The 25828-nt window shown below is 44.7% G+C and overlaps 1 protein-coding gene across 1 annotated transcript in view; it reads right to left on the bottom strand.

Moving 5' to 3' along the window:
- Nucleotides 1-567: 567 nt before the first annotated feature.
- Nucleotides 568-25828, bottom strand: part of LOC125426386 (ATP-dependent RNA helicase TDRD9-like) — a 38555-nt gene continuing 13294 nt past the window's right edge. Inside the window, exons 4-10 of the mRNA XM_048484643.1 lie at nucleotides 23350-23571; nucleotides 22980-23102; nucleotides 21917-21997; nucleotides 17266-17433; nucleotides 10328-10431; nucleotides 1766-1827; nucleotides 568-686 (exon numbers count right to left, since the gene is read on the bottom strand). Of these exons, the coding sequence (XP_048340600.1) occupies nucleotides 568-686; nucleotides 1766-1827; nucleotides 10328-10431; nucleotides 17266-17433; nucleotides 21917-21997; nucleotides 22980-23102; nucleotides 23350-23571 (879 nt within the window). The remainder of the gene's footprint in view (nucleotides 687-1765; nucleotides 1828-10327; nucleotides 10432-17265; nucleotides 17434-21916; nucleotides 21998-22979; nucleotides 23103-23349; nucleotides 23572-25828) is intronic.

The following is a 25828-nucleotide window of genomic DNA, read 5'->3' as shown; positions in this document are numbered from 1 at the left end:
TTGGCCATGCTGGTAGGGGCTGATGGGAATTGTAGTTCCTGAACATCTGGAGAGCCGCAGGTTCCCTACCCCTGTTCTGGGGGAAGGGAACTACAGCCTGGAGGCAGCAGAATTTCTCGAGTCCTCACTAAGTGACCTTGGGACAGCCTGGGTTTCTGTAGCACAGCCTCTTTGAATGATGACAGAGTTCAGGCAGGGATATACATGAGGAGGTCACTTTCAGGACACAAGAGCTTTAAAAGCGAGAACCAGCTCTTTCACTTATGCCTGGAAACCAACAACTGAGCCATGATCTCTCCCCAAACAGGTTCTGTGAAATTACGTCCAGACTATCTTACCCCACTCCTCCCGTTCCATGCCACCCATGCAATTGAGATTGGTTACTCTAGGGCACAGGTGTCAAACTCGCGGCCCTCCAGATGTCATGGACCACAGTTCCCATCATCCCCTGCCAGCATGGTGCTGGCAGGGGATGATGGGAACTGCAGTCCATAACATCTGGAGGGCTGCGAGTTTTGACACCCGTGCTCTAGGGCATGGAAGAAAAGAGAGAATCCCATTCTGGCTCTACTGGGTCAGGGCGGCTTCTCCTTTGGATTCTACACCAAGCCTAAAGCAGATTCCAACCCACCTTCTATGGACCATATTTGTAAGCAGTTCGTGCATGTAGTTGATTTCTGCCAGACCTAGAGGATTGAAAAGAAACCCAATTTATTTCGGTTAAACATTGCCCATTTATTCTAAGCTACTAAAAAAAAGTCGCTACAGTCATCTGGGAGACACTCTTGAGTGCAAGCAGTTCTCGCCCCCATAAACATTCAGTTGTCCTCCAGCTAGAACTAAAGTTGTACTAGCTTTAAAAGGGGCTTGGACAGATTTAGGGAGGAGAAGTCGATCTATGGCTAACAATCTTGATCCTCCTTGATCTCAGATTGCAAATGCCTTAGCAGACCAGGTGCTCGGGAGCAGCAGCAGCAGCAGCAGCAGGCCATTGCTTTCACACCCTGCACGTGACCTCCCAAAGGCACCTGGTGGGCCACAGCGAGTAGCAGAGTGCTGGACTAGATGGACGCTGGTCTGATCCAGCAGGCTCTTTCTTATGTTCTTATGTTGCTTTGACGCTCCAGCAAAATGTCTGTATTGTGGCTTCCCTCTGCATTTCCCATTTCTGCTATCAAGACTGTATTACCTGTAGCACCATTTTCTGTAGCTCTCCCACAGTTGGCATAGGTCCACTATTCGCTGCATCTTAAAAAAGAGGCAAGAGATGTGGACAGCCATATCTAAATTTAGATGGCAGGGGGGACACACGTGTACAGCAGTGGCATACCATGGGGTCATGGGGTATCTCATGTCCCTGGACAAACGGCGCCAAGTCCCGCCCTCCTCCAAGCCTCCCTGCAGGCTGGCTCCTGACCTCCCCAGGCCCCAGAGAGAGCAGAAGCTAGCCTGCAGGGAGGTGGGGGAAAGGGCTCGGCGGCAGGCGGCCGCAGCACCCGCCTGGACTGCTCACTGCGGTGCCCCACCTTCCCAGCCTCCCTGCAGGCTGGCTTCTGCCCTAGAAACCAGCCTGCAGGGAGGCCAGGAGGGTGGGGCGCCATGATGGGGATAGAAGGGATATAAGAGAAAGGGGGGATATAAATCCAAACTCTTCTTCTTCCCTGTTTCAAGCCCTGGGGCATATACAAGAGTAACTATACTGAAGTGGACATTTTAATGAAAGCAAACAGGTGGCTGTCCAGGAAAAAAGAATTTGGGAACTCACCCGGCAAGAACACCAACACGCTGCCTCGCTGCGACAGAAGATCAAAAGACTGCTTTTCCATCCTGATATTCAAAAGTTACATCTTGCATTAGTTCCACACCACATTCCTTAGAGAACAGACCAGCTACAGATGCTAGCAAACATCCTGTTACTATTATTCAGTTAATTGAACAAATGACAAACATCACTTTGAAAGAATCCCCCCATAACCTTGTCAGTAGGAGAAGCATATTTACTCTATGCACGGTCGAAAGATTTCACAGCCAGAATCAACTGGCTGTTGTGGGTTTTCCAAACTGTGGGGCCGTGTAGCCTGGTATTTTTTGCTCATAATGTTTCACCCGTATCTATCGCAGGCATCTTCAGAGGCACGTTACAGTGAGGTTTGCCCCGCCCCTGAACTCCACCTAGAGCAGTGGTTCCCAAACTTATTTGGCCTACCGCCCCCTTTCCAGAAAAATATTACTTAGCGCCCCCTGGAAATTAATTTTTTTAAATTTTAATAACAATTAAACAGATATATATATAATATATAATTGTATTTATAAACCACCCCATCCCCTAAGGGCTCTGGGCGGTGAACAACAAATATTGCAAAACAATATAACAATAAAATTAAAATATCATTAAACATCATTAAAATATATAAAATTACAGCGTTCTGTATGAATCATTTGGCATCCAACGTTAAAACTATCAGTAAAAACCCCTCCCAGAGAGGGGGAGGCATAGATGTCACAATTCCCAAGTTGTTAAAGGGAGGGACAGGAGGGGCGCACACCATCAGCGGCTGGCCTCCCCAAAGGCCCGGTGAAACAACTGGTGGTGGCGAACCTTTGGCACTCCAGATGTTATGGACTACATATGTATTAATGTTTCTACCTGTGGCCATCACCGCCCCCCTGGATCACTGCAGCACCCACCAGGGGGTGGTGGCGCCCACTTTGGGAATCACTGACCTAGAGTTTGGATGCTGGACTCAGCTTGCGCAGGTTGAGCTTTGAGCCTGCTGTTTAAAGCTCAGCCCAACCAGAATGATCCCAGGCCCAAACTAAGTGCGGAATCTGACTGGCTCCAGCTTCATATTGCTGGCTCGGCTCCTAAGCTCCACCTGTTTGGAGCAGAGGCGAAGCTGGGCCAGAGTGCACCTGGTGCGCATTCTGTGTTTTCTGCACACACCCCTCTCCATGGCACCCTGCCCCTCCTGCTCCCCCCTTACCTAAATGTAGGCTGGGGAAATGGCCTGAGGTAAAAAAATTACAAAACTTTTTTCAGTTTCCACATTCTGGAGAGTTTAGTATTGTAAAACCCAGTCCTCAGTCAATGGGAAACAGTACCATTTTTAAGTTGTTATTTTAATTAAAATTATTAAGTTTTATTTGATATTATTTTAGCCTCTTCGCAAGCCACCCAGAGTGCTTTGTAAGTCAGACATACAGACAAGCTATGTGTCTTCCAAATAAATAATCTGTTCCTTTCTGCTGGTTTTTAATAGGGCACAAAACTCCGTCCTGACAAATTATGAAGCTAAATCCCTCTGACAAGAGATAGTTTCCAATTACGACCCTTTCTGAGGGCTTCTTGAAGAGAAACTACCGTTGGCCTCATTATACCGGAGTACCAAATAAATCAGTGCAAAGATCAGCAAACGGGGACCTTTCACTTCTTAGGAACTTATACAGAATGACACGAAATGCTACTAATATAGCCTCAGTTGTGTTTTAATTAATGGTAGTCCAGATGCAAAAAATGTTTAATTTAATGTATAAACTTTACACTTCGTAGCACAGGCACAGAGTTAGAACAAATGCTACTTTTAAAAAAAAATTACTGATGTGTTCTTATTTCCAATGCACAAAGACTTCAACAAACTACAGATCAAATGGACGGAAAAATACTGGGAGCATCACTCTGGGAAATGAGTGTAGTACAGAAGCATTCAATTCAGATGCCCACTCAGCTACTAAAGTCATTGGGTGATTGTTGGCAAGATACTGCTTCTCAGACTAACCTATTATTCTAAGCCCGTGGTGGCGAACCTTTGGCACTCCAGATGTTGTAGTTCTGATTCCCATCATTTGATCCAATTGGCCATGCTTTCAGCGGAGGTTGATGGGAATTGTAGTCCATGTCTCCTCTGGAGATACAAAAAAGAACCGCCATCGTCATTCTAAGCCAGTAGATCCCAACCCTTTTTCACTTGCATACCCCTTGGCAACCCATTTCCCTAAACTTGTACCCCCATATCAGTAAACCCATTACCGCATTTTTCTCACATACCCTCAAATGCTCTGGCACATATTCCAGTGTGGTGTAGTGGTAAAGAGAAGGTGGATTCTAATCTGGAGAACCGGATTTGACTCCCCACTCCTCCACCTGAGTGGCAGAGGCTTATCTGGTGAACCAGATGTGTTTTTGCACTCCTACATTCCTGCTGGGTGACCTTGGGCCAGTCACAGTTCTCTCCAAACTCTCTCAGCCCCACCTGCCTCACAAGATGTCTGTTGTGGGGAGAGGAAGGGAAAGGGGCTTGTAAGCCGCCTTGAAGAAGAAGAAGAAGAAGAAGAAGAAGAAGAAGAAGAAGAAGAAGAAGAAGAAGAAGAAGAAGAAGAAGAAGAAGAAGAAGAAGAAGAAGAAGAAGAAGAAGAAGAAGAAGAAGAAGAAGAAGAAGGAGAAGGAGAAGGAGAAGGAGAAGGAGAAGGAGAAGGAGAAGGAGAAGAAGAAGAAGAAGAGGAGGAGGAGGAGGAGGAGTTTGGATTTATATCCCCCCTTTCTCTCCTGCAGGAGACTCAAAGGGGCTGACAATCTCCTTGCCCTTCCCCCCTCACAACAAACACCCTGTGAGGTGGGTGGGACTGAGAGAGCTCCGAGAAGCTGTGACTAGCCCAAGGTCACCCAGCTGGCGTGTGTGGGAGTGCACAGGCTAATCTGAATTCCCCAGATAAGCCTCCACAGCTCAGGTGGCAGAGCTGGGAATCAAACCCGGTACCTCCAGATTAGATACATGAGCTCTTAACCTCCTATGCCACTGCTGCTCCTCCTTACAGGAGAGAAAGGTGGGGTATAAATCCAAACTCTTCTTCTTCTTCAGTCAGAAAAGAGGAAGACCCAACATGAGATGACCTGAGTCAAAGAAGGCATGGCCCTCAGTTTGTAAGACCTGAGCAAGGCTGTTAACAATAGGATGTTTAGGAGGTCATTCACAGAGTCATCATAAATCGGAAGTAACTTAGCACTTAAAACACACGTACTTGAAGTAAAGCTTCAGGAGGGTTCAGCTCCTTTTGGGTGATGTCACAAGCACTAGCCCATACGAGCCTGTAACACTCACACAACCCCACTCCGCACAGCATTTCAATCAGAACAGAGGTGGTTAGTGGTTTTCATAAAAGGGCCATGGAGACCTTTCTACAATATCTATTTGCTAAAGGACCCCTGTGCCTGTTGCAGAGGATTCTGAAATACACAGTAGAGCACAAGTTGGAATAAGGCACTGGCCAGGTGTGCCAGGTTTCTCCACAGTGTGAACTCACTCGTACAGGGAGGAACAGTAATAAGTAGGCAAGATGTCTTCCATAGAAGCCTGTCTATCCTTACAGTCTTTTCAAAAATCCTGAAGAGCAATCAAGGTTTCCTTGAGCATAGTCAGGAAAAAATATATAATAATAATAATAATAATAATAATAATAATAATAATAATAATAATAATAATAAGAAGAAGAAGAAGAAGAAGAAGAAGAAGAAGAAGAAGAAGAAGAAGAGGAGGAGGAGGAGGAGGAGGAGGAGGAGGAGTTTGGATTTATATCCCCCCTTTCTCTCCTGCAGGAGACTCAAAGGGGCTGACAATCTCCTTGCCCTTCCCCCCTCCCAACAAACACCCTGTGAGGTAGGTGGGGCTGAGAGAGCTCCGAGAAGCTGTGACTAGCCCAAAGTCACCCAGCTGGCATGTGTGGGAGTGTACAGGCTAATCTGAATTCCCCAGATAAGCCTCCACAGATCAGGCAGCAGAGCAGGGAATCAAACCCGGTTCCTCCAGATTAGATACACCAGCTCTTAACCTCCTACGCTACTGCTGCTCCAGTTAGACTAAAGAAACAGATAGTGCATGAAAAATTGTTGGAGCAGCTGTTAAAAGATCTAGAAAGGTTCTGTGTTGCGCTGAGAAAGGGTGGGATATAAATAAAATATAAATAAATAAAAATATGACCTAAGGTACATAGTCCCAGTTATAGAACTGTACCAAGACTGTCAAGGAACCACCATACTTTCACAGCTGTAACCTGAAACCTATTTGTTCCATTTACAGACTCTCTCCTGGTGCAGTGGTTAAGAGCAGGTGGACTCTAACCTGGAGAACCTGGTTTGCTTCTCCACTCCTCCACATGAGCGGCAGACTCTTATCTGGCAAACAGGATTTGTTTCCCTCTCCTGCACATGAAGCCTGCTGGGGTGACCTTGGGGTAGTAACAGTTCTCCCAGAACTCCCTCAGCTCTACCTACCTCACAAGGTGTCTGTTGTGGGGAGAGAAAGGGAAAAGGAGTTTGTAAGCCACCTTACAGTACAGGAAGGCAGGGTATACATCCAAATTCCTCCTCCAAGTCTTCTCCCAATTAGAGTTCAATTGAATGAAAACCAAGTGTAAGGCAGTAGCTGGCCTATGCAGTATTTTTGTTCACAACCATGAAATTAGATGCCTCCCAGAACTACATGGGGGAACGGGCAGGCTGTCTCAACCAAAAGGATCAAACATTTTCATGCCACGAAAGCGATCATTAGTACAGAAGGGGTTTTGTTTCAGTTTGCTGTTCCACGTCACGGCACAGAAACACAACAGCTGACATCTAGCACAAATTTAAAAAAATACACACAAAGAATGTCCTTCCAACATTTGAACTGTTTATAATTAGGAGACAGCTCTGCTTCCCCCGCCCCCCCCAAAAAAGAGACTTTCAATGAGTTACCTTATCCCTGATGCATCGTTTTATTACCGATCCACGAAATGCGATTGCTAGTTGGGACCGTGATTTTAAATTATTTCAGTATGAGGCTTTCGCATTTCTGTGCATTTCTACATAGATGAAAAGCTAAAGCTACAAAATGCTACGGGACACAACAAATCAAATTGCTTTAATCTGTTCCGCACTCTGAACTAACACTGCAACCTACACCTACCTCAAAGAAACTTCACATCAGAAGGGAACAAGAGAAATGACATTATTCTTAAACTGAACATCAAGACTTTTTTTGCTGCGTCTTTTTAAAACAGCTCTGTCCATTATAATTTTTCCATGCTACACACACATGCACAGAGTTCTGCCCTGCAGTAATAACACGACACTTTCATCCAATAAGGGTTAGAGAGCCATTCAAGCTGTCCTCGAGAATCTTTTCGGTATTGAAGACAAAATTTTAAGAACACTAAAATCCAAGCGCTGGTTGATCAGAACAGAATTCAAAGCAGCTGTGAGAAACAGGCACTGAGCAGGGGATAAATATCTGAACATTTCCTGGAATGGAAATAGCTAGACTGCAAAGATCTGTGTTGCCCGATTTGGACTTTAGTATGTTAAGATGAATTCTGAATTCATGGAAAAGGAATATATTTTATAGGGGCCACACTCCTTTGGTGCATTGAAGAAAGGCCTGTTAGGGCCCAGCCTGGTCTGAATGGGAACCCAAGGAAGAAGAGGGGGCAGTGCTGGTTCCAGATTCTCAGGCACTACTTGTAGATGCAGAGACTGAGCAGCCAGAAGTTCCTGCAAGACCAGGTCCTCAGGCTCAGGCAGAGCATTCAGGCTGGGATCCACAGCCAGGTCCAAACTCTAGAGATTCCCCAGCAAGAGCTTAGCTCTGGGACTCTTCAGCCCCTTGATACAGAGCCAGAGGGGACCCTGAGAGCTCCCTCACCCCACTTTTATCTCCAGACCCCAAGGAGCAATGCAGGAGGAGGCTACATGCTAGCTTACAGCAAAAGAGACACAGATATGGGGCGAGCTGGAGTAGATGCAGAGTCTTTTCAGGAGCCAGACTAAAGCAACTCAGTTGCAAGAGGTTATTGCACAAGGGAAGGGAGGCTGTCTATAAAAGAGAGGCTGCAGCTGAGCAAGCTTGTGGCAGCAACGTTGTGGTTTGGTTTGCAGGCTACTGTTTCTTGTCTTGTCTGGATCCCTGCTCTGTGCATGTTAAACGTCTGAACGTGCCAAGACCTGTGTGCGGACTATCCTTGGTTCCTGAGGGCCTGTCTATGACAAGACCTTTCTTCCTAACTCTTGATCAGCGTGGGACTTTTTAAACCAAATTAAAGATTCTCTTCTTTTAAAAAATCATTAGCTTTACACATAAAGCTACAACTACTTGTCTGGAACGAGAATGGAAGAGAATGGGCTGTTAAGCTTTGAATTCGGACATATTTTTGGAACAGAATGGGAACAAGGTGGGAAGTGATGCTTAACGGGTTTCTGGCTAGCAAAAGCCAGCTGTTCAATCACTGCAAATTACACAAGTTGATGTGGAGGTCCCAATCCTGTGCAACAATCAAGTAGGAGTTCCAAGTTCTCCTCCATTCCCACAGATGTCATGCCCAGTTTGGACCAGCGTGTTTGGAGGTTCAGTCTGTCTCCAGCACTGTTTTCCTGGCCTAAATCCGCCATGTTAGGAATATCTACATTTATCCTAGGGGTACTGGACAGATGCTGAAGCACCTGCTTGTTTCCCACTTGATCAACCTGTATATTTGTTTATGGATGTTTTACAACGTTCTAGCACAAACTGGAAGGAAGGAAGGAAGGAAGGAAGGAAGGAAGGAAGGAAGGAAGGAAGGAAGGAAGGAAGGAAGGAAGGAAGGAAGGAAGGAAGGAAGGGAGGGAGGGAGGGAGGGAGGGAGGGGAGGGAGGGAGGGAGGGAGGGAGGGAGGGAGGGAGGGAGGGAGGAAGGAAGGAAGGAAGGAAGGAAGGAAGGAAGGAAGGAAGGAAGGAAGGAAGGAAGGAAGGAAGGAAGGAAGGAAGGAAGGAAGGAAGGAAGGAAGGAAGGAAGGAAGGAAGGAAGGAAGGAGAACAACCCTTTATTCTGTTGTTCACTGACATTTTGGACTACAAACTCAGCGGCATGCCAAGCAGGCAGAAGGCACGCAAACCTATGTCTGGACATAAATACTTCAGAGTGCATCTGAGCTTCACATGAATACATGTTCTTCCACAGCACGAACAATAAAAAAATGCACACAGACAATTATTTTTTCCTTTGACATGCAAGTTTGCTACCTGCAAGCACTTTTGTTGGTTGAATTTAAGTTAAAGCAGAATATAGTAAAAGGGCAATAAAGACCCAGATACCGGTGACTTGCTTAATAAGAAGTTTTTCAAGCTAAAGGAAGGGTAAACATGGAGAATACAAACTCTAATCTATACTGTTGTATTTCTATGTTTGTCTCAGCACATGGGAAAAACTGCTAAATGGCAGGCCCGGAGCAAACAAGCTAAGTTATAACCTCAGACGCGCATGGTCCTGGACACGCTGTCAATGGCTACTAAACTGGCCAATGCCTAATCAGTTGGTCAGCTCATTAGAATAGGACCTCAATATCTTGTTTACGTACAAACAGATAGTGAACACTTTCATACTGTATATACTCGCGTATAAGCCGAGTTTTTCAGCCCTGTTTAAAGGCTGAGAAAAGCCCCCTCAACTAACTTGCAGAAGTCACCATTTTCTATCAATCCTGCAAGGAGGCTGGGAAGTAGGGACAACCTCCCTGCCGCCATTGCTGCCCTCCTCCGAGGGTGAAGGGGGCTTCGTCAAACCCCCGGAGGCAGAGGGAGCTCCTTATTTGGGCAGTGACATCAGGAGGAGTCACTGCCCAAATAAGGAAACTCTGCCTGCAAACTAGGTTTGAAAACAAAAGCCAACTTAATAACTTGCAGGCAGAGAAGCTACTTATTTTGTTGCAGTGACTCCACCTGATGCCACTGCCCCTAGTCAGCCTCCTTCTGCCTCCCGGCTTTCCACCCTCGGCTTATACCCGAGTCAATAAGTTTTCCCAGGTTTGGGCAGTAAAATTAGGTGCCTCGGCTTATACATGAGGAATTAGAAGCTTATGCACGAGTATATACGGTAATTGGTTAGAACATACATTTGCAATTCCCAACAACTTATTTATTTATATCCCGCCATCTCTCTAGCGACTCAAGGCGGCTTACAATAGAAACATACACAATAAATACAAACATTAAAACATCATAAAATCTAAATTTAAACAAATACAACAGATGGCGTGAAAATCCGACATGGGAGCATAAAGAAGCAAGTTCACACATCTCAGCCAGTAGAGGACCAGAGGGAATGTTAAAGGGGGCGGGGGGAGGATGTCCGGCTGGCTCGACATATATTCTTCATCTGCAGTTTGAACTGGCCAGATTGAAAACAGGATTGCGACTTAACTGCTGTTTGTGATAAAACTAGTCCCTGGATTCCATTTAGCACTTGGACAAAACTCTAACCTGCAGGCCACCAAATTCCATTGATTTAACACTAACAGAAGTAAGGACCACTTAACGACATCTTACCCGCTCTCCCTCATTTCCAGCTCATCAAACCACTGGATCAGACTGACTGCAGCTTGGTACATCTCTTTGGATATCAGTGGTTCTTCCACAACCATCTGGGGAATCTAGGGAAAGGAGAGAGAAACCATTTAAGTACTGGTTATTCACCGCCTTTCAACAGCACGATGAGCAGAAGCGGCTGGCAAAGACCAATGGAGACAGATTAACGAAATTGGGTGAAAAACTGGAGCGAGATGAAGCAGGAAGTTTGGGAAAGGCTTTGATAATAGAGGTAATAAAGGGAGGTGTTTGTTTTAAAGATTCCCTCCAAAGAGGAAAAGACACAAAGAATGGAATTACAAACTACTTGGGCCGCATGGAAGCTTCATGCCCCCACAGAAGCTTTTGTTATTTTCCTATTAAGTATCAGTATCCCTATAGTTATAATGGCTTTAGTTCCTTGTATAGTGTTCCAGGGAGAGAATTTTAGTTGGATCCTGCCCCTTCAAGAAATTTCCCTAGAGGCAGTCTTCCTGTTATTACCCAGTAATCTCCCTGTTTAACTCAGTCAGTCTAAGGTGCCTAGGGAGTTGGAAGGCTGTAATATATGTTACGTCTTTGGTGCACAGACTAAAGCGTGTATAATCTAGAGAACATAAAGTTAAGGTGTCAATAGAAAGTAGTATCCAGACAAAAGGCGGAAGGAACCAGGAAGAAGCATAGGCAAGAGGACTTTCTTGAGAGGAACCGAGAAAGGATAAAAGTCTACAGCTTCAAATTTGCTCCAGTCAAGCAAGTATTTTATCTTAGTCAGACCCTGGGAGGAGTTAGGGTCTCAATTCTTCTAAGCAATAAACCTTGTTTTTGAACTGTTACACCTTGCTTGTGTGTCTCCCAATCTGTTCCACCCAAGAACAGGGCACCTTTGGATTGTTTTACTTGTGGAACAGAACAGGTGCTCTCTTCCTCCATGCTTCTGAGATGACCCAAGGTGCCCTTTAAGACCTTCCATATCATGATTCCATGAACAGTAAAACAAACTTACACTGATTTATTGTACATTTATTCCTCATTGTATATTTACTCCTCATTTATTGTGTATCGACTTTATTGTCTATTTATTCCCCATATGCCTTTCCGGCGGCTACTGTTTAAAAAAAGCTTATAAATGGACTCACTGGACCAAAGTGAAAATGGAAGGCAATGCACTTTACAGAGATGTGAACTATAACATATCCGCATTCTCAGCAACTACAAAGCCCATGATGCAGTGGTCATTAACTCAAATCGATCTGTCAGCTTATTCTTCCTTTAAACAGTACACACTTATTTCAAAGCAGCGAGAGCACTATGTCGTGGCTCTTTATATAAGGGTTGCGTGTTCATCTTCTTCAAGGAATTTTCCACACTTCCGAGCAAAGCCATCAGTTGAAGTTCCTGGGCTTTGAGAGCTTTCAGAACTCATCTTCTCACCTGGCTGAAGCTCCTCTGCTGTCCCTGAATATGACAGAGCTGCCACACTGTTTTACGGAGGAAGGTCGCATTCTGATAAGAATCAAAGTCCACAAGTGTTAACGCAACTGTCTGAAGCAACCCATCCGAGTCAAGATTTGTTTCTGATGAACTCGGTTTCACCTTTTATGCAGTTTCCGCACCAAAACAATAGAAAAATCAGGGATGGATGACAAGGAAACGGAGAAAAACTCAGCAAAACTCTCCTTCCACCAAGATGTCCCAAACGCAGACCCCCCCATCAAGCCAGCTGCTCCATTCTCAGCCAAGATCATGGTCAATGAAACGGAAGTGGGGTGGATCCTTCTTCATACTACCAAACCGCAGGGCAGAGTGTGTTTATTATAAATTCAAATATGGATACCCCACTTTTCTATTTGCATGAAGTTTGAAGCCTTCCTCCAACTTAAATGACTCTTCCGCTGGAAGCAGAGCCACTTAAGATCGAGGACGGTTCCATGGAGAAAACCTGGTTGTTTACTGTAACTGGTGCTCATCTAGGACTTCAGTGCAGACACATACATGGGGGCTGCGCCTGTGCAGGCCAGCTGATTCAGAAGAATTCTTCTATCCCATAGCAACCTCAAGGCATGCTCCCCTCCCTGCATAATCAGTGACAATTCCTTCCCGCCCAAACTGCTGGATCCACAGCACTACGTATTCTACTGTCATATGCTTCCCAGAGCAAGCAATACTTATACTACATCCTCCAAATGCTCAAACCGCTTCACATGCACTACTAAGACTAGTCAAGGTAACACACATAAACAAAACTACTGAAGAAAATGGAGGCTGTACATTATTCTAGATCCTTCTCCCTAGAACTCAATTCATAACATACTTTTCTGCATTTCCACAATCTCCCCATCCTTTACCACTTCCTGCTAAACTTATATATGGTGAATTCTGTTAAATAGAGGCCAGTCAAATACATGGAAAGGGAAGTAGATACACAACTGCAATTTCCAGCAGTGACCATGTATTTCCCGTTCGCATCTTGGTTGGCACTTTGCAATTATAGTGACTGTAATGAAGTACACCACTAATATCTTTATTTTTTAGATATGGAAGCTGAGGGTAACTTGATGAAACACTGCGTGAGCTCCTAATTTGAACCAGGGGGCCTCTCCAGATTAAACTGTTCGGGGTACTGTGCAGTACAAGTCAACAAGAAAGAAAGGAAAGCACCTCGCAAATGACTCAAATGACTCAAATACAGGGCAACGCAACCTAGGACCAAATGTCTGTTAAGGAAGAACAGCGCAAGACAACAGACAAGGGGGCTCATTAACCAGAGAGGAACAGACTAGAATGTTCAGAGTTCAAGGAATACGTTTTGTTCATTTTTAAGTCACTACACTGAACGTTGCTATAATAATAGATTAGCACGGCTACTCCTCTAATGTCCAATGAACGTACCCAGAAGGAACTGTAGAATATGCGTCACTATGTTGTCCATAGGAAGAGAAAAAGCTCAGTACTGGTGAGAACTCCCAACTCCCAACTATTTAAAACCCTTTTATACTTCCTACAAATCTGAGTGTGGAAACCAAAGAAATATACCATAGGTGCAAATGAAAACAAATCGTGGGTATATGTACTTGTCCATCTATCAACAGCCAGGCCTAGCTTGTTCTTTTTTTTTTAGGGGCGAGAGCAGGCAGGGGACTGGAACACCAGGATGGGAAGCGTGGCAATTGGTGGGAAACGAGTCGTCCCCCCACCAGCTCCATCCTTAGCCAATTAGGTCTTAGCATTACTTTATTTATTTATTATATATATACACACACACACACACACACACACACACACACACACACTTTATTTATTTATTATATATATATATATATATAAAAAATACAGCCCTCCCCCGAAGGGCTCAGTTCACCCAGACCCAGTGCTTTGTCTGTCCTTTATAGCTTGCAATTTAAAAAAACTTTTTAAAAAATTAAAACAACTTTTTAATTTTTTAATTTGATTTTTTGTTGGAAAACACACCCATTTCTCATTACATCAGACACCATATTTACAAAAAAACACTAGTGTGGTGTAGTGGTTAAGAGCAGGTGCATTCTAATCTGGAGAACCAGGTTTGATTCCCCACTTCTCCACCTGAGTGGCGGAGGCTTATCTGGTTATTTCATTTCTGACAGAAGGAAAAGGGTTTATTTTGTGTTTCCTCAACGCAGACTTCTGCCCGGCTGAGCTGTGCCCTAGCTGAGTCTCTGAAGAACATTTTACTTTTTATTATAAGTGTAAGGTGGGAAAAAGCATAACGGGAAGAAAAATAAAGTTAGAAGTCATTGGTTATGCTACTGCATCAATATGATAACTGACAAAGGGGCTGCTCAGAGAAAGTCTTATCTGACAGTTTGAACTTTTGGGGGAAAATCTCAGGGCACTGGTGGGCAGAAGAAAGGCACTTCGGTGTAAGACAGCAGGCAATGGCAAACCACCTCTGAACACCTCCTGCCTTGAAAACCTCAGGAAGGGTTGCAATAAGTCAATGGCGACTTCACTTTTCACCACCATCCAATCTACTTTAATGACGTTAATTTCACCATTCTGATTACCTCAGCCATTCTGTTTTGCTAGGCTCATGCTCTGTCAGATTTAATCTTGCCACCGTGTGCCCATTTACCATTACTGCTTGCACAGATGCATAAATCATTATGTTCTTCAGTAGAAAAAGAATTCAGGTCCAAGAGGTAGACTAGAAGGTGACGGGCAGCATATCAAGTCTAATTAAATAAATAAAAATAAATAAACACAGCACTTCCAAGAACCACTTCGGATAACTTTTTACAAAAATCTTGCCCTGAAATACAAAGCTACTACGTAACACAATAATGACACAAGATCCTGAAATAAAGAAGAGGACCTAACTACACAAAAAGCATGATAATTTGCCATATTATAAAGTTGGAAAGTAAGATCTTACAAATAGGGAGCTATTTGACCTGCACCAGCTGCTCAGCATGAGACCCAGCTGTTCTTTGTATAACACAGCACAAGATCTGTCTTCGAGAACATTTACAAAACCATAAAAAATACGAAGAAAGAGTAATCAACTTTTCTGTTCCCTAACTGACATCAAAGCCATCTTTCACCTGGCTTTTTAAAACATTTTGCAACATAAGCCAATTTGATGGGGGGGGGGTTGATATGTTACAGCAAACAACATTTTTCTGCCTCCTTTTTCTTAGGAATTCCAAGGGGTTTCCTCCCCCTTCCACATATTCCACTGTTCCTGAATTGCCCTAAGGTATAAACACAACCGCCTGTACCATTATATTTGTTCTGCCCTGCTAAGCAAGCAAAAAGGATGAAACCAGGAAGGGCTGAATGAGGGGTGGGGGTGGGTGAAAATACAGTAGGAAGAGTCTTTTTAAAAAATCCTTAAGAGGATTAAAACTGAAATATGTGTGGTCCTAAAGAAAATCAAAATCAAAAATCAAAACTCCAGAGCACTTTTGTGATACTTGGGGGCCAAAAGGTACAAATTGCAGAAAGTGAAGTTGCAATTGACAAGATGTAACCTGACCGAAAGACTTCCTGGATCTCTTTCAGTGCGCCCCCCCCCCCCCCCATCCCCAAGAATCTTTCACAGACATCAGATTATATAATCTCCACCTCCACGGTGTACATGGGAGTTGACATATCACTAACATTTATACGAACACTGACAGGCAATTGTTATAACAAGAGGATTTCTTTAGATCCCCCCCCTTTCAGGACTGCAGGAGTCTATTAACATTCCTTTGATTGTCACCATGTGTGTAAACTATGGCATCTCCTGAGAGTATAAAAACCAACTAATTCTCGCCTCTTCTGAGGGTCCTTCCCTTCCAATAAATTACACCATTCACCGATACATTCACATTAAACTGACAATTTAGAATTTTAAGCACTTAAGAGGAAAAAAAAATTTAAGAAAAGGATAGAGAGGGCTGTTAACGTATAAACTTAATAGAATTTGCAGAGTAGCATTAAAGAGTCCAATACATAGTTTTATAAAAATGAATTTACTAGCTATTAGGGAGGGTTACATGGAAGAAAATAAAGAATAACATTCTATTCTGACACTACACTTGGTTACACTTTACTGCCTCGTGGTCACGTTGTGATGGCGACTCTAATGCAATGCCATTTGCTCAAACAAAGAAACAGACTTTACTTTATAACTTTCTGTCTACGTGACTAGGTGTGTCTTAAAAAAAAACCTCACTTCCCATGGTGTGTAACTGCACAGGGAGGACTTTTAAAAACCGGGAAGAAATCACTTCCCGGGGCAGCCGTTCACTTGTGAGCAGGTGCAATCCACGTTTCAACTAAAGAATTGCAGATAGCGCGATTCTTGAAAACCCGGGGGGGGGGGGGGGGGGGGGGAGAAGACTCGTATTTGGAGTGGGATCTGTGCGAAGGCCCCCCCAACACAGGTTTTATCCTGTGGTTAGCCCGGGTTTATTGGCCTGTGCGGATAGGACCTAGGGGCAAACAAAAAACAAAACAAACCCTGCACACTTAAAAAAAAACCACTTGGTTTTCAGCAAACCTCAGGAAAGGTGTTAGCAGCTGCCATGGTGCCCCTGAGGACCACGTTGGGAACTGTTGCTATCAAATGGAACAGTTAAGCCCTATTCAGGCAACAAACAAAATGGAAAGCTGCAAAGAGGACCTTGTGGGGAAGAAACGTGCCTTTAGTCCTTTCTCTGCCCACCAGACGGATACACACCATTCCTCTGCTACCACCCCTGTGAAGCTGCTTTAAATTAAAAAGAGGAGAGGAAGAGAAGTGATCAGGAGTTACAGCCATGCAGCTTCCACAGAACAACTAGATGTGTCAAAGGTGTGAAAGGATAAAGGTTGACATCCTCATCATCATCATTATTATTATTATTATTTATTACGTTTGTATACCGCCCTCCCGCAAGGGGCTCAGGGCGGTGAACATAGAGTACATAAACAGAGCACAAACTAAAATCAATAAACAACCAGGAATAATTAAGTTATAGCTCTGTACATATTAAAACCAAACCCCATTAAAACACAGCGTTCTAATTACAAAACACAATAGACGGCGTCCCACAACCTAAACCCCTTGGGGGGTGGGGACGGCAGGGTCCACTGGTGTTATAAAAGGAGGGGGGCTATCAGCATCCGGCCTCCCCAAAAGCCCGGTGGAACAGCTCGGTCTTACAGGCCCTGCGGAACTCAGCAAGATCCCGCAGGGCCCGGACAGCTGGAGGGAGAGCGTTCCACCAGGCAGGGGCCAGGGCTGTAAAGGCCCTGGCCCAAGTGGAGGCCAGCCGCATCATTGAGGGGCTGGGGACCACCAGCCGGGGACCACATAAGACAGAGAAAACAGAAAGAAGCACCCGGCTTAATTTTACAGTCAGTGACTGAGGGATGGGGGAGCAGAAATCAATGCTTGTTCTTTGCCGTACCCTGATGTGACCGAAAATCGCCTTCAAGTCGTCAAGGTAGTAATCCTCAATCGCATGGGGCTTGCCTTCCACTTCAAACACGTAGGCAGGACATAGCTTGTCACGAACTGGAACTGCAAAGTAGTTGGCAAATTCTTGGCAATTAATGGTTGCAGACATGAGAATCACCTGAAAAAAAAAATCGGAAACCAGTGAGCCTGAATTACAATGTTTCATTGAACTTCCAGGACAAGGCTAACGCCACAGGGGAAGAAAATTTGAATTGTCTTCTTGATTTAGAAGAAGAAGAATTTGGATTTATATCCCCCCTTTCTCTCCTGCAGGAGACTCAAATGGCCTTACAATATCCTTGCCCTTCCCCCCTCACAACAAACACCCTGTGAGGTGGGTGGGGCTAAGAGAGCTCCGAGAAGCTGTGACTAGCCCAAGGTCACCCAGCTGGCGTGTGTGGGAGTGCACTGGCTAATCTGAATTCCCCAGATAAGCCTCCACAGCTCAGGTGGCAGAGCTGAGAATCAAACCCGGTTCCTCCAGATTAGATACATGAGCTCTTAACCTCCTACACCACTGCTGCTCCAAATTAATATGGTCCAAATTAATATGAGAAAAAAATTGATAAGTGTAAGGTTTTTCCATGCCAGTCAATAATTGAGACTCTAGAACAGTAGTTCTCAACCTGGGGGTAGGGACCTCTTTGGGAGTCAAACGACCCTTTCACAGGGGTCGCCTAAGACTCTCTGCATCAGTGTTCTCCATCTGTAAAATGGATAAATGTTAGGGTTGGGGGTCACCACAACATGAGGAACTGTATTAAAGGGTCGCAGCATTAGGAAGGTTGAGAACCACTGCTCTAAAAGGGTTCAAGAGCTTTGCTGAACTGTGTCAGTCGCCTCACTGCAGAAAGCCAGAGCTGAAGAGCCTGGTTTCCACAGCCACATTTATCTCAAACTTTTCCCGCTCGCCCAGCCCCCCTCCCAACTTTTCAGTTTTACAGAACAACAGAATAAAGAGGTGAGAACAGCTTTGTTATGGGACTCAAGTATCTCAAGGACAAATTTTGAGTTAAGGAGTACTGGATGAATTGGTGGAACAAACGGTCAGCGAAAGGAATGGCAGGCAAAGATTTTTATGATATTTCAGGGCTTTTTCGACATGAGATGGGTTGACTCAATAAAAGGACGTCTGGAGATTGTTTTCAAGTGGCCGATTTCCAGGCACTTGTGTAATTGCTTTAGTGTACAATACGGGATCCAAGATACATCGACAACATGCCAGTATCAGGCCAGAGAATACCCATGGCCATATTCCGCATCCACTGCTGCCCAGTGATAGCAGCTGGCATGTCCGGTACCTATCCTTGCCAAGTCCCAAGGCCTACTGAGTCTGGTTTCTAAAGGCCTCCTGCCAACATTGGACAGGCAGGAATTTTGTTAACACAGTTGAATGATGTCTCCAGTCCTCTGATGCATTTTTATCCTAGCAACAAAAGCCTCAGTATAACTCAATTATGAACAGAGTCCTCTTAGGACTGTTTTGCCCTGACCTGAATGGCCAGGCTAGTCTGAGTTTTTCAGGTTTCGGAAGCTAAGAAGGGTCAGCCCTGGTTAGTACCTGGATGGAGGACCCACCAAGGAAGCCCAGGGTTACTACTGTCATGATGGTGCCGTTGGAGGAGAAATCGCTTTCGCTTTTGCAGGTGCAGTGTTATCACTTCTAGCTGTGACCTTGGAGTTCTGTGGCTGGGGAGAGGCTCCAGGCTGGACAATGCAAACTGTCTGCTTCTCAGGTGGGGGTGGGGATCTCACACTCATATTATCAAGAGTTTGGCACAGTTTTCGCCAGAACTCTTTTTCTATGTTCCTGACATGTCTGCAATAAAAGCCTTGAACTACTCAAGTGAACTGTTGTCTGAACGGGGAATCTGACAACTATGCAGAGACAAGCAATGACAAACCACCTTTGAACGTCTTTTCACTTGAAAACCCTACTGGGTTGCCATAATCCGCCTGCGACTAGACAGCGCTTTGCACACAGAGGACTGCTTTAGGGAGGACATGCTGAACGTTCTTGGCTATCCAGGAGAAGAAGAGTGGATTTATATCCCCCCCTTTCTCTTATGTAAGGAGACTCAACGGGGCTGACAATCTCCTTTCCCTTCCCCGCCCCCCCCCCACAACAAACACCCTGCGAGGTGGGTTGGGCTGAGAGAGCTCTGAAGAACTGTGAGTAGCCCAAGGTCACCCAGCTGGCATGTGTTGGAGTGCACAAGCTAATCTGGTTCCTCAGGTAAGCCTGGATGTATCCAGATTCATTTTTTCAGCGGGGAATCGAGTGATGTTGGGAGGTTTCGACCCAAGTGTCTTCCAACAAGAAAGTCAGCGGCTTCCAAAGAGGTGCTTCCTGCAGCTATTAGAAGAGTTTGGATTTATATCCCCCCTTTCTCTCCTGCAGGAGACTCAAAGGGGCTTACAATCTCCTTGCCCTTCCCCCCTCACAACAAACACCCTGTGAGGTAGGTGGGGCTGAGAGAGCTCCGAGAAGCTGTGACTAGCCCAAGGTCACCCAGCTGGCATGTGTGGGAGTGCACAGGCTAATCTGAATTCCCCAGATAAGCCTCCACAGCTCAGGCGGCAGAGCTGGGAATCAAACCCGGTTCCTCCAGATAAGAATGCATCTGCTCTTAACCACTATGCCACTGCTGCTCTGGGGAGAGGGTGGAAGTGGAAGGGTGGGCTTTACATGGCAATGAAAAAAGAAAAGCTCTCAGGACGTGGCTCCTCTATTCTCACATCCATAAGGGAAGGCAGACGATGTCCGTCCAAACTCTTCAAACACTTGGTCAGGTAGCTGTCTGTACGAACACAGAGAAAAGGCAGCTGAATCATTTACTACATTTTTATATCGCCTCTCTGCCGAAGAGCTCGAGGGTGTGTAAACTGGTCTCCCTTCCTCCATTTACCCCCACAACAACCCTGTGAGATAGGTCAGGCTAAGAGACTGCAACTGGTCTGACGTCTCCCAGCAAGCTGACACGGCAGTGGAGATTTGAAGCTGGGTGTACCAGATCCACGTCTGGTTCCACGTCTGGTTCCACACTTGCCATAGCTCTGGAAGAAACTCGTACAACCCCGCTCAGATTCCGCATTTGCAATTGCAAACGACCAAAAACAGTTCACAGATTGGTCCAGACACAACACACTCGCTATTTGAGGAGGAATCTTGACACGTTCGACCTGTTCAAGGTCTTGGGACCTTCGTACTCGCTGGACTGCATCTCCCTATATTGCCCCAGATGTTACCTTCTTGGTAGTCCCTGCCCCCAAAATTTCAGACCAGCCTCTACTAGAGCCAAGCCCTTTTCAGCCCTGGCTCCGGCCTGGTGGAACTCCCTATCAGCTAACACAAGAGCCATGTGGGATCTTAGTTAGTCCCACAGGGCCTGCAAGATGGAAATGTTCCATCATTTATACTTGCTATGTTTTATATGGAATTTTGTATTTGTATTATTATGCAGTTTATGTGCCCTGAGTCCAGCTTTGGCTGGGAAAGGGCGAGATAGCAAACATCATCATCATCATCATCATCATCATCATCATCATCATCATCATCATCATCATCAATCAATCAATCAATCAATCAATCAATCAATCAATCAATCATGAGGCACAAGATGAAGCACAACTCAGCGGCCAAGATGATCCACTGGAATTTATGCAAGAATTACAACATTACGGCAGCTGAAAACTGGTGGGAAGATTGTCCAGAGAAAGTCATTGAAAATGAAAAGGTCAAGATCTTGCGGGACTTTCGAATCCAAACGGACAAAGTGTTGGCACATAATACACCAGGCATCATAGCGATCCAGGACAAGATAGTGACCGTCACTGACATAGTAATACCTGCAGGGTCGATGAATAAGAACACGAGAAGGTCACTAAATACCACAATTTGAAAATCAAGATTCAGCGAGTATGGCACAAACCAGCTGGTAATCAGCACCCTGACTGCCATTCCGAAAACACTAGGGTGGCACTTGAAACATCTTCAAAAGGACAAAATCAACACCTATCCAAATCAGAAGGCAGTCCTGCTGGGATCCAAAGGAATAGTACGCCGATACATTACAATGTCCTAGGTCTCTGGGTGAGGCTCAAATTGTAATGAAAGGCCAACACCCAGCTAAAGAACTGGCAGCTGTGATATTAAACAATAACAATTGTAACAAACATTACAAAAATTATGAGCTAAAACACTCCGAGTTTCATATGAGACTTCAAGTCACCTCTAGTTTTATTTATTTATTTTATTTATTTATTCGATTTGGTAAACCGCCCTACCCCCAAAGGGCTCAGGGCGGTGCACAACAAACAACAATACAATAAAACAAATAGAATAACCCCAGTTAAAATACAAAACCTTAAAACTATAAAACTACGGCAGCAGTAGTAGCCTTCAATAAATAATTTGATTAATAATAGAAGACGTCTGGCACCCAACCCCAGTGATCAAACCCTGGGAAGGGAGGGGATTGGCAGATGGTCCAATAGATAGCCAGTGTGCAGGCTTTAGGATCCAAAGAGGTGATACTTGCATAGTTAGTTTGGAGGGTCAGATCAAGAACTGATCCAGTTCAAATCCATTTCCCGCTTACCTTCACAAATCGCGAATTGGTGTGCAACAGCTTCCGAACCACTAACAGCAAGAAATCCATCTCCTCTGTGCGCTCATGCACCTAAAAATGATAGCAGAGGACAACATTAGAAAGTGAGCTTGCTTTAATTCTCAGAGCCCAATTTAATACGCAGACCTCACCGTTTCCTGACCATGGCCTGGAATGACATTCATGCAAACCATAGTTAGCTTTAAACCAGAATCTGCAAATAAATAAACACTGCCTAAATCCCTGGCTAGAAAATTAACTGTGATGAGTGCTTTGGTGTCCTACAGATGTCAGTTTATAAATGCCCATTTATGCATAACAGAGGTAGGTAGGAGTTCAGGAGTTCTTCTGTACAAGGTCTGCACTTAATAACCTAAAAGCATAAAATCTGAGCTTGCAAGGGAGTGATTGTCACATTCCATTTGTCACATGTTCAATTCACCTGTGGCAGAAGGACCGGGGGATCCAGCCTTCCTGCATAGGACGAGGGAACTGGGCAGCTAGGTGGAGAAGAAGCACAGAGCTACTAGCCACCCAGTGGGCCGTATCTGGCCAGAAACCAGTGCTGCGGGATGAAGATGGCTGGTCATCTCAGCAGCCAGTGGAAGTAAAGGGCTACCACTGAAATTAAACAGGCAATGGGCTGGAATAAGTGGCAGAGGCTGGAGTAATGGGGTGGGCCCCACTGAAAGCAGATTTGGAAGGCCATCAATTGGAGTGGAGGCCAGAAGGCACAACCTGTTGATGGGGAAAATGAAATAAATCTCCTTGGGGTCTGTACTAGGAAGCACCGAGAGGCCTGATCTGGACTGATAGCTTCTTTGTTATGGAAGACCTGACATGGAATGGAAATGGTAACATCACCACACACGTTGCAAACCACACCACACATGAAAGCAAAGATATTTGCTTTCTAGGAACAAAATAGCTAACATTTGAAGACTGAAGCATTTGCCTGAACGATGTTCTTGTGCAGAGCATTGGAGAGATACATTTTAAGCGTTTTTAAGGAGAAATTTGATCCTTTTTTTCTTCCCCACTCCAAAAAACTTACTTCATCTATGAAGACATGTGTGAATTCTGAAAGGCTTGTGGCTCCAACTATTTTCTGAAGAAGAACTCCAGTCGTCACGTAAGTCAATCTTGTATAATTTGATGCCACTCTTTCTAAACCAACCTAGAAGATCAGAAACCACATTTTACTCCAAAGATCCTCAGAAGCCACCATGAACAGAAATGGAACACATGCAATATTCCTACTACCCACGTTTCAAAGTGTTAAATAAGAATCCAAAACTATCAAAACAATTTTTAGAGACGGAAGCCAGAGTCGTGTCACGAAGTTCTTGAGTCCACAGCACAAGGTGAATTTTCCATTTTGAGCACACTGTAAATTTTACATTTTACAAATCACACAGCCGTACCTGATATCCGACTAGCTCCCCCAGAGGCCATGACCGCTGCTTGCTGATCCACCTCGCAATACTGCTGGCACCAATTTTCCTGGGCTGCGTAACTGCAATATTGCAGTAGACAGAGCGTTGCATACTGCGATCCAAGACATACTGAGGAAGCTGAGTGCTTTTGCCACTACCAGTAGATCCGCGCACAATGACTACCGAGTTGTTTTCAATCAAGGAAATTATCTGAACGAAAAAGAAATTGTAAAAAGTGAACACTGTAACTTAAGGCATATCAGTAAGGAATGCAAATCTAACAAAAAGTTCCTACTCCATTTTTGTCCTTGCTGCGTTTGTACCCCTTATCAGCTCCTTTATCAAGAAACAAATCCCACAACGGGGTCCTCTTTGTCACAACCGCAGACTTGATCAATGAAGGAATCAATACTTCGAAAGTAGAATTCTCATTTATTGATGGCAAACGTAGAAAAGCTGTAGACGGAAATTGTCACGGCGTGGAGTTTCTGTAACCCTGCCCTGTATATATACCCTGCCTTACTGGTGCTTCACGCTGGACACTTTGCCTGGCTTATTCCTTACACTGTATTATACAAAGTACCAGTTTTACGCGCGTCTTTGTATGGAGTGTGGATAACGCGAGACAGGCCAAGTTGAAAGCAAGCCTAAGGCAAAACAATCTGTTTGCAGAGATCTATGAGTTACTCCAGTAATAATATAGTGAGCTCCCAAAGGCACCTGGTGGGCCACTGCGAGTAGCAGAGAGCTGGACTAGATGGACTCTGGTCTGATCCAGCTGGCTTGTTCTTATGTTCTTATGTTCTTATAACCTGGACGCCTCATAACAGGGACATGAATCTTTGATTATTCCACCCTGCCAGAATACTCCATTAACATAATGGAATCTGTAGAACTCCTGAACACCACACCTCGTTAAGCTGTTCTGATACAATGAATCCTGGAAGCCCCTGATACTGTGCTCTTGAGAAACCATTTCTCCAAACAATTGCCTCCTCCCTGCATTTCCCCCACCTCTCAGATACGATCCCCCTAACAACAAGATCCCTTCCTGATTCACTCAAGCATCAGCCAAATTTGAATACTTAAGGCAGAGACTTTAGGAAGCACCTCTGCATAAACCATTCAAGGTTTCACTGATATAATCTAGGACCAATTGGCCCCATTGTCCTGGGAAGTAGAGATAATAGATAGAGCTGTTAATTAGCTCAACCCCGCAAAGTCCCCCAAGGAAACCCCAAGCAGTTGCAAAGCAAACGTAAACCTAAGTTTGAATTTCCACTTTTACCTGTGCAAAGGGGTGTAAAGTTCTGCTCACTCAGAATCTCTCAGTGCTCATTTCCTAACCCTGAACCACCCTTGGTCAAGTTGGTGTGAGACACGATATATCGTCCTTTGCTTGGGTTTCTATGCTGGCATAGAGATCCTTGCCTTCTTCTGGAACTTCTCTGCAGATCTTTGGTAACGTATAAGTCCCCTGCTTCCCCAACTCCCATTCTATCATCCAACCTATCTTTTCCTCCCTATCTATATACTTAGTAACCGTGTGTATGAGCCTTAACTGTGTGATTGTTTGCAACCAAAACTTATATAAAAATATTTAAACTACAATTTGGTCTCTTTTGTGAATTCTCTGCGGATACGTTTCAAGCCGTTTCTGGTATACATAGTCTAAAAAGATCCCCTCCCAGCCTACCTCTTGCATTGCCAAGCCGAGTAATTCCCCATTGCTCTATAAAAATAAGTTCGTACACTGTTAAGCTAGGTAACAGTACATTACAACAGGCAAAGCATTATATCCCCCAGCACAGATATTTCTGGCCCACCACCCTCCCCCACTTCCCTCAGATAATTAGCATAGCTATGAACAAGATTTTTTTGGCATATACATCATCTCGGAAGAATATGCCAAGGAACAAAAAAAGGCAAACATGAGTTCAAAAATTTGCATGGGCATTATCACCCTCCTGATCACGACAGCCTAATCTTGGCTGACCTTGAAAGCTAAGCAGGGTCGGTCCTGGTTAGTATCTGGATGGGAGACTACCAAGAAAATTAGGATTGCAATGTGGAGGCAGGCAATAGCAAATTACCTCTGCTACTCTTATGCCTTGAAAACCTCCCAGGGGTTGCAATAACTCAGCTGTGTTGTGACAGCAAAGAATAAATAACAATAACCACATTATGGTGACAGAAGCCAAAACAGGGGTGTCAGGAAGGAGAAAATCCTTGAAAACACCCATTTTGATTTAGAGAGAGAGACTGACCAACCAACTGATTAAGACTCAGGATTTTTATTTAGGATTTTCCTGCAAAAGTTGGAAATCTGATACAGAAATCTGATCCCAATTTACCAAAAGTCTTGCTATGGGAAATTGTCAATACTCTGTGTGAAACCAGGTACATATGGCCTGTCTCATAATATCAAACAGCATATGACTGTTGGGAAGCCTGGATGCTGGGAGGC

This window comes from Sphaerodactylus townsendi, linkage group LG02 (assembly GCF_021028975.2).
Source record: "Sphaerodactylus townsendi isolate TG3544 linkage group LG02, MPM_Stown_v2.3, whole genome shotgun sequence".
Lineage (NCBI taxonomy): Eukaryota > Metazoa > Chordata > Lepidosauria > Squamata > Sphaerodactylidae > Sphaerodactylus > Sphaerodactylus townsendi.
The sequence above is the reverse complement of the archived record's forward strand: the minus strand, read 5'-3'. Positions and strand labels throughout refer to the sequence as shown.